Genomic DNA, 13,141 nt, shown 5'->3' on the forward strand with positions numbered 1-13,141 from the left:
TTCGAGGGACTGAGGGAGTCCACTTGTGAGGCGTGTCTTTGTACGTAAATATTTTGCTTGTTCCTTAACTTGAAGATGTTACCAGCGATCCTGCCTCGCTTGAATCTTTCAATAATGGGTTATTCCATACATTTCGCAACGACGTTTGCGCAGTATGAAATGTTTTTTTATTGATGCGCTTCGTTTACAGTGCAGCGAAAATGTAAACCATTACTGAGAAAAGCTTTGAATATCGAATTCTGCTCTGAAAAAAACGAATAACCACGTGCTGAATGTGCATTTTCTTATTTTTATGAGTAAATTCACGCGCCGCGGTACCTTAACACGCTCCAATCTTTTTATTTATTTTCTTCACGAAAGAATAGTTTTGAATTAAGCGGCTTTCGTACTTTGAGCAGTGCACTTACTTTGTTATTTATTAATGAAACATTTTGTTGTCCATGAAAACAGGGCTACATATTTGTTGCACTTGGTTAGCGAAAAAACAGATACGTCTGTCAACAATGATGGCGATTGCTGCTTAGAAAATTGAATCGCCGTAGACATCACGTATGTCGTTTTCGTCATTTTCGTCGTAGAGCTAGGCCGTCGGCTGAAAGGTAAAGCCGTATTTTTCGTTAATTGGGGCTTGCCCCGTTGATAATTTGTGGGCTACAGACGTAGCTTAACCCATGACTATTTTTTAATGCCATCAGTAATGCTAGATAAGCCATTTGTTGCTCCGCTCGCCAGTGTGAACGACAGCGTCCAAGCTAGTACGCACATCTGCGTGTTCTGAGTAAGCCACAGTTCTTACATTTGTTTTGGTCATTTTCTCGATTTTATAAGATGACCACCGCTGCAAGACCAACGTTTGAGCCAGCTCGCGGTGGCGGTGGCCGGAACGAAAAGGACCTTGGGGCCTTGTCAAAACAGTACTCCAGCAGAGACCTTCCGGGGCACACGAAGCTAAAATACAGGTGGGTAAGATTTGGCGTATGTCTACCTCCGTGCGAGTTACTGAACTTGTGCGCTCCCTTTAACAGGCAAGCTGGCCAGGGCACCAGCGAGGAACTGAAGACCAAGGACTTTCGCCGCGAGTTGGAAGAACGCGAGCGTGCTGCGCTGTACGAGAGGGAAGGCAAGAAGCTGATCAGAGGTGAACAGGCGAGGCCGACATGCTTCCCAGTTGTGTTACCCTTGATGGGGCGTCCCCGTAACTACCCTATCGTAGCTGAAAAAGCCTGTCTCTATCATTTGTGGTTAGTGAGAAGGCTGGGATATCTCCATGAGGTCATGTCCGAAAGCTGAGTGCAGAGATATGCGGTGTCACTAAGTTATGAGAAAGTCATTGCACGCGGCTTTGCATGTTCTCACTTAACGCAAAATTTGTTCATTGAAATCAGGGTTGCTAAAGTGACGTTCAGCTACCCTTTTCTTACAGCAGCTGTAGTGTGTGTTGATGTGAGAGATCAGGCTGTTTTAGTATCTGCTTGAATTTTGGAATGGGGAGCCTTATGTGGCTTGACACACAAGATCTGAATAAGTGTGTACTGAATATGAATTATGAGATTCATCATCATCAGCCTGACTGCGCCCACTTTAATGTTTGGTAGCACCTAGGTGCTTTTACGGCTGTCCTATAGATCACTTGCACATGATGTCATCGATGCCATAATCATGAGCTGCGCTCAACTCCCCCGGTGCACATCTTTTTGCTGTAGTCCCAGTGCACCACAATGGAGACTGCTATATGACATCGATATCAGTAGCAGACTCGCCAGCAAGGAAAATAGTGGACTGGAACTCCCAGAAGCTTTTCTTTTTTTACTTCTGATTTCGTCAAGTTTTTTTCAATAGCCTGATCCAATAAGCTGCAATCTCCTGATACAGAGGAAAATGGCCACATTACCATCAGCATCATCCATAACCAGATATTGGCAAGCGGCTCAGGCAATCCTTTTCAGCCTGGAATTGCATGTCGGATTTCAGCTAGGATAACATAGAAATCTGGTAGGCCTTATGCTGTGTTGTTGTCTTTAATAAAAAGTCATTGTCTACCAAATTGCAATATTAATTTCTTTGCCTGTCTACAACACTTTGTTTTCACTAGGCTTGAAAAAAAAAACATGGTAATAACGGAACTGCTTGCATAGAGGTGGTTGTGCAATCTCTTATATACACTGCCATAAAGTAATGTAGACCAAATGTATATTAACTTGTAAAAAGAAAAGTGGAAAATAGCCCAAATTATACTGTTTGAATGAATTGTTAATACTACTTTTGGAAACAGTAAAACTAGAAAGGAAGCACAGTATCAAGGGAAGAGTTGACTTGTGTGCCAGTAGAAAAGGACTCTGTAAGCCCATTGGAGTCGCATGCACCTTTGTGTTACCTGGAAAATGCAGTAGCAGTATATGAAAGTGTCAACAAGATTTGTCTCTTAGTAAAACTGCTGTCTAGTTCAGGTGTGCGTAAGCGGACTGATTGAAAGCAGTTCCTTTTGACTGTTCATTGAAGAGCCTTTTAATAGTTCTTGAAAGTGTCTGCCCTCAGATGGGGGCAAGCAGCGGGGCAATCTCGTTCCACTTCTAAAGATCGCAATACAGTTAGCGAGAATAGCATAAGTCCTGCTTTATATTGCTCTGCAAGCACAATACCCACTATGTACAATGTATGAATTTTCAGTTATTTGCCGTGCAAGTGAGAGCATGTCTTGGGGAAGCAAATTTTTTGTTATTCTTAGCCTATAAAAGCTGTAATTTGTTGTTGTTAGCCCACGAAAGCTGCCATGCATCTGGCTTCGCCAAGAATGAAGGCAAACAAAACAGCATGACTAGTGCAGCTCGCTGCAGTTTCTATCCCTCGGTTTTGAGGTACAATAAAACTCATGTTTTCTTTGTGACATGTAGCAGTGCTCTCAGACTTTCATTCTGTAAGGGCCTTGCTAATGAGTTCCTTGGAGTGCCCATTGGGCTACAAACATTTTAAATGCCGTCTCATTCTTGATCCGACCTTTCTCATTGGCTTGATCACAGAGCCGTCAAAAAGGCCAAGGCTGGAACAAGCTCCTGCGTCAAACCTCGATGCTGATGATTCCATAGATGAGGTGAGCTATGTCATTCTTTGTGTTTTCCTGAGTGGTCGAGTAAAACGACATATATATATATATGTGCCTTTCCATCTGTTGTTGAGGTAAAGATCACTAAATTAATCGTGTTTAATTAAGACATAAAAATAGTCACAGCCTTAGCCAAGAGCATGGTGCGAAAGATGTGAGGAGACGGCTTACATGACCACATGGTGGATATGAAAATTAAAGGGAAAGGAGGAAAAATTTCACTGTTGCTGATGATGGCCATGCCCATTAGGTCACCGCTGCATGGGCAACACAGCAGAACCAGAAATTGAAAGTAGTTCGTAATAAAAGCAAAATGAAAGAACATACAAACTTTGCATAACTGTTACTAGCATTGGGTCCGAAACCAGTGGACGTGCCTGTTCATGCAGCAATCTTATGGCAGGGAAGAAAATAAAAGAACATGGCACTCATGTGCAGTCACACATGGCACTCATGGCCAGTCACCCTTACGTGCATGAACTGTCTCCCCTTCTCCCACCACGGTGTCTCAGTGGTTATGGTGCTCGGCTGCTGACCTGAAAGGAGCAAGTTCAATCCCTGCTGCGGCAGTCGAATTTTGATGGAGTTGATATTCTAGAGGCCCGTGTACTGTGTGATGTCGGGGCACGTTAAAGAACCCCAGGTGAAATTTCCGGAGCCCTCCACTGCGGCGTCCCTCGTAGCCTGAGTTGCTTTGGAACGTTAAACCCCATTAACCAAACCTAAACCAACCTTCTGGCTTAGAAGCCTGCTTTTGTTTTCAAAGTGCTTACAGCTCCCATTCTCAGGAAATTAAGTCAAAGAACATCCAGAAATCGCATTGAACCTGAAGCCAAACTTATCCGTAGTATTTGTAAACCATCCAAATCATATCTAGAGAAACAAAAATTGCTCCAATCAGGATTGTAACTAATGGTGGTGCAAACAAAGCAGCTGTGTTTGCCTTAGACCACTCGGCCATCACCATAGCCTCTTGTGCTGCGTGTTGTAACTGATAGTCTCTCCTCCAGTACATTCGATGTTGGCACCTTCATCATCTTTCAGTTTTTTATCCTGCGCTGGGAATCTTAGCAGTAGGCACTGGAGAGCAGGTAAGTGCTATGGCACTTCAGACAGCAAAAGAGACATTATGACAGCAAGAAACATAGCGCACGCTGCCTAGTAAAGCCCACAAAAGAGGGAGCATAGTGCGCCAATTTTATTGACTTCATTGGTGTAAACGCTGCTAACAGTTGGTTGTGGTAGCTGCATGGATACTTGGCCCTCATCAGCTGTGCATGCGTGCTCGTTTTGTTGATAGCAGACAGTTTTGAAAATGCTAAGTCAACATCAGCGCTTAAGACAGGCAACCTTGTCAGGCAACCCTGACAGGCAAGCCGCACTTCTCACCAGCACCGTTAATTTTAAAAACACCATAAAAAATATTGTGCTCTAAATCCAGTGCCATTAATTTCGTACTAATATTTTGCATTGCATTGTATTTCCCCTCATGTAATACCCCTATTAGGGGCTGTACAATAAATAAATACAGTTTGTACTAAAGTTTGTACAATTAATAAATAAATGTCCAAAGATGCTAAGAATAATACAGGCTAGTTACATGCATGTAGCCTCCGAAACAACTAACGGTAAACGAAACCACAGACCGTGTACTGGTGGTAACTTTGCATCTCTTACTTGAGTGCCATCAAACTGCATCGGTCCCACACTGCAAGCCTGTACTGCGAGAACTCCGGCAGCACCATTTAAAACAAAGGTTAACTGTTTTCGCATGGAGCTGGTCGTCCGTGAACTGTAAGTCATCAGGGATGTTCCACTGGATAGTCTAGGACCACCCGTCCTTGAGCACCTTGTAGTATGCTTTAAAAGATGTCACGAGTTGCATCCTCGTGTCCTTATCTACCGTATTCTTTAGGCTCTCCATGCTTCCGTACCGTCTTGCTGGTTCCTGATTCCACTTTTCTAGCTAGTCTACAAGTTTCATGTCAAGCATAGGACAGTGCTTGGCTAACATGAACATACCTAGAAACCAGCTATTTTCAGTTTTAATTGGTTCCGTAAATTTTTCAGCGACGGAAGTTCATGTGCATTCGGTCAAAACCAGAAAGTCTACGGCCTAGGTATAACAAATAGGTGTCATGTCATGATATCATTCACTACAAGCAGGTTCAAGTGGCCTCCAAGGGCTTTTGAAGCTTAACATTTAACTCCATCACTTAAAAGATAACCGTCTGAAAAGTGCTTCCAAGTGTTTGAGGCTTTTATTATAGCAGCACTGAAATGCCTGCTGCCAGGCTGTGCATTTTATTTGCTTTACATGCAAACATTTCTTGCTGTCAGCCAACAACTGCTTGCCCTTATGCACACTGCACTGGCACATGCATGAACCGTTTGAACGCCCAGTTACCACGGAATTCTTCACTACAGCAAATGTAGCTCAGAGCTTTGGCATTTAGATATTTATTAGCCATCTAGATGCTCTTGCTTTTTGAATTAAGCTTTTTCATGGCTTTTGTGTTCCAAAAACTTTTATGGGCACTTCTGCACATATTGCTTTTGAAGTGACCATATTGAGCAGTAATATGTCATGTAGGTATTGTAGTTTGTATTTTTATACTCCACTGCATTGGTATGCAGGCTTTCATTCCTCTCTTTTTTTTCTTGTATGTAACTTGCTCGTACATTAGCAACTTATGTTAATTTGGTCATAATTTGGGGCAAATTCATTGATTCATTGGGGCAAATTCATTGATAGCAGCTGACTGCTATTCGTGTGTACTACCAAAGTTGATTTTGTACAAGCAAACTGTCCACGCTTCAGTGCCCAAATTTTTACTTCGGTGCCTACAAGGATGGATCCCCAGAAGTGCTCACAAACCGGCTGAAGCAGTGGAGATGGTTGTGATGCTCAGTTATAGCTAAAAGTGTCATTGAGCAGAAAGGTTAGCTTGAAGACCTCAGTGCTTGTGCCTGAAACATGATGCTTTCTGATGAGCACTACTGTGTTGAAAAAGTTCGTCATAGGAGATGATTCATTACAGGCTTAAAAAAAAAACCTATTCTATTTAGGCAGCACATTCTGCGAAGCTTTTTAATTTCTCACTGGCTAATGACATTTCTCACTATCTTGCTCTCAGTAGGTGATGGCTGGTTGTTAGTACATGGCACATCTCTTTGGCCTTTCATTTCCTCATTAATGAGTAGGGTTCTCTGAGCATTGTTCTTCTTTGTATGCATAGTATCTGAATTCTTTTACAGGTGCAATTATAATAGCATTCCGTGAATAACTTGACTGGTCCAGTGACTCGAACCTTCTCATTTGACTTTAATGCTCAGTACTGATGTAGGCCCATGTATGCAGGATGAAGACAGCGATGACAGTGACGAAGATGACACTGCAGAACTGATGGCAGAGCTGAACAGGATCAAGAAGGAGCGTGCACAGGAAGAAGCAAAAAGGGTATGTTTCCATTAATAGAATTGAATTTTTCCTCTTTTAATTCTTTTCCCTGTAATTTTCATAATTTTGTTCAAGTACACATTCATCACTTGTTTAGCAGCACGTGCACAGAAATTTACATGATTTACCTTTCTGCTACAATAAAACCTCGTTAAGGCGTACCTCACTGGATTAGGAGGACTGTGCGATGCAACCAAAATCAGATGAACTATATGTGTTTACCGGGTAAATTTTGATACCTGAGCTGTTAAAAAGGGCACACACAATTTTTTGTTCATGTAGAACCACCCAATGTTATTTTTGTGTGCTGCTGAGCTGGCCCCACAGCTATTAGTGTGGCCTCAAGGGTACTTAAATCAGATCTCAACCTCTTCAGTAGGCTCGTTTTTATGGTGAACAGGCACAGCTTATCTAGCGTTCTACTACGTTTCTACTACGTTAGGGCCCATACCATCTTCAGTTTCCTTGTTGGCGTTGTCTGCATCGCTTGCTGGCTCCCTCTACGGCAAGAAGGGAGCATCCATTCTCCAAAATTGCCCTATTACCCTCCCTTCGGGCACGTCAGCAGCTGCAAGCATGCTCTTTGCACTCTGTGCCAAGTTAATATTGACTTATCACCGCAATCTACTGTATAAACGGATGTACGGGCCGCAGTTTTTTTTTCCAGAATTGAGGGCAAATTTTCGGGGTGCGGCTCATACACACGATTTGTGAAAAAAATTAATTTTTAAGTAAAAACATTAATCCCGAAATGAACGGCACTTATTTCTACATTTAATCGTCACTTGCGGAGTATTCTGACTCCGAGCTGGTGCTGTGCTCTGGTGCACGCTCATCGCACAAGTCGCGCAGCATATCCGCTGTCAACGCGTAGCTGTTGTTCTGTGCCTCTATCACTTAGCAGAGCAGCTGTTCTTCCAGTTTGGGAAACTTGCACGGCTTGCCTTGGAAAGCGTGCTTTTTGCAGCTTGTGTTCCTGAATGCATCCCTTTGGTTGCACCATCGTCGGACGCATTTCTCGGCCACATTGAATTTCCTGCCCTCCGCACGCTTGCCATGTTCAACAGAAAACTCCCAGCCGTGTAGCTATTAAGATGCTTGCCCATCATTCTAAAACTGTAATGCTCGGCGGCAGCACGCGAAAACCACAACTGCCGTGCCTTTGACACTTTTTGACGGCCACAAAAATGCTGGAGCTGGTGATACGATGCCGATATGAATAGCGGGAGCCCGCGGCAGAAGAAAAAGCTGACGATGATGATGATGAGCCGCAGCCTAGGGCGCCATCCGAGGGCGGCACCTGGAAGCTCCTGTGCACATGCGTCTCCTCCGCGATCAAGCGCGCTGTTGCTCGCAGTCGGAGCTGATCGCAGAGGCCACGGCACGTGCATTTCGAAGGCTATTCCCACATGGGTCGTGGAAAGTTTGGGTCCGGCCCGTACACTGATATTGTTATTTTTTTATATTTCCTTGGGGAAAACAGGGTGCGGCCCATACAGGAGTGCAGCCCTTACATGTGTTTATAGGGTATTTGTTAGGAGTAGCAGGGATGTTTCTTTGTAGTGCACGCCTTAGTTTGTAACTGCTTTACAACACTGCCCTTTTCCAGCTTGGTACACAATTAAAGGTATGCCCTAACCAAGATGGTTGCAATAAGCCACTATGCTGAAGCGAGCACCAAATGCATGAGGTTTAATGGAAGCCAAGTAAGAGATTGCATGCGACTATGTGCTAAGTGTAGCTACTACTTGAGCAAGTGCATAGTAAAAGGCAACTCCATAAGATTTTAGAACATTTTGAGTTGACTGCTGCTTTATTTCTTGGATCTCCTTCTATAATTAGCAATTAGCAATTAAAAGTTCTCAAAGTAATGAACAAAGCATTCATAAAATGGCAAAATACACAAAACCAGAAAGCTGAAACCAATATTCAGTTTCAACCAACACACAAGAGACAAAAAGATGTCACAGATACTACCATGAAACCGCTTATATGCCCGTCCAACGGCTGAACTCACAACTGCAAATGAAGAGTTCAGTCATTATTTGTCTGAAAGCACTAACAACAACCTCGAATTTTTTTTCCTCTAGCAAACATAGAGAGAATATCGATGAGCGTGCAGCTCATGACGCCACGGATGTAAGGTTGTCCATTCGTATCGCTCCTATTGAGGTCAAGAAACGGGAAATTTTAAGTTCATTTTCATACAAAATACTTCCAAGCTGTGAAATTTGCCACAAGGGATCGGAAGACTAAAAACAACCTTCAATAAAAGTTTAATAGGTTGCTCTTTAACCAGGTTTTACGTTATAATGATACATATATAGGCAGAACTGAGTATTATTTTTTCCTTAGTTTTTGAGTGGTTAGATAGCATAAAGGGACATTGTCTGAAACTCGTGTCTGCACCGAAAACGACTCCATGACCGCCGTTTGGATGTGAATGGTGGCGTAGCCTTGGGGAATTAGGTGGACTAGCCCTTCAGTTTTGACTTCGGTTTCAGTTCGATTTAGATTTCAAGGTTCTCTGCTTTACATTCATAGATTTCTGGGAGTGCTCATACCACTCCTGGCACAGTGACGCAGCAGTTAAGCGATCCGCCACTGCCTTGCAATGGCAGGTGCTGCGACCGATGGAGCTTGTGAGACCGAGGTTGATCTTCATAAGCAACCTCCCATAACCAATGATTAATTGAACTGCCACCTGCCACGGTGGGTACTTTTCTCACAATCCGGAGTGGACAGGTTGCAATGACATCACAAGGTCACTTGACCTAGGTGGTCCACCTGCCACCTACCGTATAAACCGGAATATAAGTCGAGATTTTTTCTTAAAAACAGCGAGCGAAAGTTGCCCTCGTCTTATAAAACGGCCTTAGCAGAATGTGAGTCGCAGTCTGGCAACCCACGGAGTCTGTTCGCGAACGGATAGCCAAAGCCGTATCGACATCCAAACGCGAATGCTTGTTTTTTTTTTTTTTTTCCGTTCAGAGCCACTGGATTGTTGGTCTTCGCGTGCGCTGCTTTGTTTGACCTCGTGCGCAATTCTGCATTAGCAATGAGTACCAGCGGCACGCGGAGGCAGTTCACAGCGGCTTTCAAGAAGTTATTGAGTTTGCTGAAGCGAACGGGAACATGGCCGCTGAGCGCATGTTCGGCGTTTCGGAGAAGAGCGTGCGGTATTGGCACAGACAGAAAGATAAGTTGTTCGCGTGCAAGCCGAGCAAAATGTCCTTTCGCGGACGTCGTGCAGTACATCCAGAACTTGAGGACGCACTTGCGGACTTTGTGCAGCACCTTCGTGCGCGGTCACTACCCGTGACTGTGCATTCCATTCAATGCAAAGCTTTGGACCTGCGCGGGAAGCTGGACTACGCCGAGAAGAGTTCAGCGCACCGAAGTCATGGGTGCGCCGTTTTATGAGGCGCAAGGGATTTTCTCTCCGTCGCCGCACATCCATATGCCAGAAGCTGCCAGAGGAGTTCGCCGATAAGCTCAACAGCTTCCAGCGGTATGTGATTCCGCTTCGAGAGGAGCACGATTACCTGCTCGGACAAATTGCGAACGCCGACGAGACCCCTGTCTGGTTTGGTATGCCTTCGGCTATCACGGTCAGCGAACGCGGCGCCAAAGAAGTAAAACTTCTGTCGGCAGGAAGTGAGCACTCGCGTTTTACTGTCATGCTTGCGCTCACGGCAGATGGCAGAAAGTTGCCTCCTTTTGTCATTTTCAAAAGGAAAACGATGCCGAAGGAAGCCTTCCCTTCAGGTGTTGTGCGCGTGAATGAGAAAGGGTACATGGACGAGGCTATGATGATTGATTGGATTCGCGTGGTGTGGAATCGTCGGCCCAGTGCACTGCTGCATCATCGGAGCATGCTGGTTTTGGATACTTTTCGCGGCCACCTGACCGAATCAGTAAAGCGCGCGCTCACGGAAGCTAGGACCGACCTCGTCGTCAAATGACGTCTACCCTTCAGCCACTCGACGTGGTACTCAACAAGCCCTTTAAGGACTGAGTGCGACAGGAGTACAATGAGTGGATGTCCGGCGACAATCCGAAGACGCCGACGGGCCGCCTGCAAAGGCCTCCGCTTGCGACCGTCTGCAGCTGGGTGTTGTCGGGCTGGCGTTCTTTGCCAGATGCCATGGTGCAGAAGGCTTTCAAGTGCTGCATAAGCAACACGCTGGATGGAACTGAGGACGACGCACTGTGGGAGGCGGTGAGCGAAAAGGAATCGTCTTCCGACGACACTGATGAAAGTTCGGAGTGAAGTCGCAGCTCCGGTGGTCCAGGGATGCAGCCGACGTTGCAAATAAATGCGTTTCGGCAATATTTGCTTTTTCTCTATTTTATTTTCTATTTTCTTCACTTCAAGGTAAGGGGGTCGACCTATATTCCCACTCGACCTATATACGGTTTATACGGTAGGTCACACAGAGGGACTGCACAAACAGCAGCGAAGCAGCTTAGTAGAAGCTCTAGTGCTAGCCTACTCAAAAAACTTTCTTTGTGCACTGCAGTTTACTTGCAAGAACAATCAATGGTAGAAGTACCTATTTTTCATTTTTTGCATTCCCTAGTTTATAACAGCTCCCTGCCATTAGAATGTGGTAATCTGTTGATATAGGCCAGCTTCAGTTTGTCCTCAGTGTCCCTTCAAAGGGTAGCTTTGTGGTTTTGCAGGGTTTTGCAGAGGTTCTTAACTAACCTTATATGTTAGGTTCTCGTCTTCATTTTGATTAAATCTGCCTAATTGCGCAGTCACATGGCTTTTTGTGTCAGCATAAATTAGTTTCAAAGTTTGGCTGTTTTTGTGACATTTGTTTGACTGATATCTACAGGTAGACGCTACCTAAACATTGACATTATGCTCTGGTTACTCGGCAAAAGTTGCCGCAGCAGTGGCTCAGTGATTGTGGCGCTCGGCTGCTGACCCGAAAATGTGGTTTCGATCCCAGCCACGGTGGTCGAATTTTGATGGAGGCGAAATTCTAGAGGCCTGTGCACTGTGCGATGTCAATGCACGTTAAGAACCCCAGGTGGTCGAACTTTCCGGAGCCCTCCACTACGACATCCCTCATAGCCTGAGTCGCTTTGGGATGTTAAACCCGCATAAAACAAACCAAGTTGTCTGGTTTGTGATCAGTCATTTCAGACATTTCATGAATGGGATATTACTTTGTCACTAGTTGAGCCATTCAGTGCACATATAAGGGTTTTGTCAATAATGTTTGGGACATTACCCCTGTGTCACATAGAGCACCACCACCAGCTGTGCAGCCAAGTTTTGGTTTGCTGTTTTTGACGTTTGAAAGTAGTTTTACTCAATATTTCAAAAATTGTATGATAACAAAGAGAAAGGATTCTGTGAAACATAATAGGGACCATCAATTCATGCTTAAATTGTCACCTCTCACGTTTTCAGGAAGGCAGAGGCGGCTACATGTGAATGACAAAATAACATGCAAGAAATGTGCAGGCGATCATACAATGTGATGCGACAAACCTGTGTCAGCAGTATTGGTTGTACATCTCTTAAAAGCGGATCGGAGCCGAGAAGGTGCTCCTATCTGCTCCAATCCACCGCAGCACTAGTGTGGAGGCTTCACACCCACTAACAGACCACAGCTTTTTTTTTTTTCCGACAGAGGACTATACTGCTAACGAAGTAAAGCATATTGACTCCATGCTGATGTCTCATTGCTTCTTTTTTTACTTCAGGAGGCTGAACGCAAGATTCAGGAAGAAAGAATTCGAATGGAAAACATCCTGAGTGGCAACCCACTGTTGAATTCCAGCAAGGCAGAGTTCAAGGTCAAGCGCAGATGGGACGATGATGTTGTGTTCAAGAACTGTGCAAAGGGGGACCTCGAGAGCAGCAAGGAGCGGCACTTCATCAACGACACTCTGCGGTCAGAGTTCCACAAGAAGTTCATGGAGAAATACATTAAGTAACCTCGCCACATGCTTGCTTTTCATAGAGCTCCAACAGCACCACATTTTCTATTGCTTTTAGGTCCTTGACGAAACACTGTTTTTATGGCACTTGCATTGGATAAGCAGAAGCTCACTTACTGGCAAGTGCATGGCACAACACAATATTTGTCACCACCTTAGGCTCAAAGCACTTCGTTGAGAAGGTTACTTTCTGCAGCTGCCCCTGTTCATCCTCTAGATGTATGCGCTATGATTCATTGATTTTCTACATAAAACATTATTTTTTCGGTGTATGCTGAGTCAGTCAATTCATAACAGTTAAAAGTTGCACAAAAATTTAAGGAAAACTAAGGAAAGGTACTGGACTTGAATAAATTGTACAATTAACTGTTTCTTCCTCCATTTCATGTTTATAATAGACATTTTGCCCTGCGACCAATTGCCTTTGCAGGCAAGGCAGCTGTGTGGCAATCTTAGTGCTTTTTAAAGGATGGCAAATAGAGCTTATTAACTGCCAAATGTGGAATCATGGCAAAAAATCACCATTGCTTTTAATTCCTGGCAGTATGTTACAAGAGCAATGCATGCCTAATTGCATGCCACATGCACTCTCATTCACAGTTCATCACTACTCATATGAA

General features: G+C 44.4%; 1 protein-coding gene across 1 annotated transcript; it reads left to right on the top strand.

Annotated features, from left to right (window-relative positions):
• Window positions 1–515: 515 nt before the first annotated feature.
• On the top strand, window positions 516–12,902 carry c12.1 (spliceosome-associated protein CWC15). The gene is made up of 6 exons (XM_077658833.1): window positions 516–599; window positions 829–959; window positions 1,026–1,138; window positions 3,018–3,088; window positions 6,462–6,560; window positions 12,285–12,902. Exons 2-6 carry the CDS (start codon window positions 829–831, stop codon window positions 12,516–12,518), a joined length of 648 nt encoding a protein of 215 aa, XP_077514959.1. The 5' UTR covers window positions 516–599; the 3' UTR covers window positions 12,519–12,902.
• The last annotated feature ends 239 nt before the right edge of the window (window positions 12,903–13,141 follow it).

This window comes from Amblyomma americanum, chromosome 3 (genome assembly GCF_052857255.1).
Source record: "Amblyomma americanum isolate KBUSLIRL-KWMA chromosome 3, ASM5285725v1, whole genome shotgun sequence".
Lineage (NCBI taxonomy): Eukaryota > Metazoa > Arthropoda > Arachnida > Ixodida > Ixodidae > Amblyomma > Amblyomma americanum.

Coding starts and splice junctions, on each gene's coding strand:
- c12.1 (XM_077658833.1), top strand. CDS start 829: ATGACCACCGCTGCAAGACCAACGTTTGAGCCAGCTCGCGGTGGCGGT. Junction 3,089..6,461: donor CTGATGATTCCATAGATGAG/GTGAGCTATGTC, acceptor CCATGTATGCAG/GATGAAGACAGCGATGACAG. Junction 6,561..12,284: donor CACAGGAAGAAGCAAAAAGG/GTATGTTTCCAT, acceptor TTTTTACTTCAG/GAGGCTGAACGCAAGATTCA.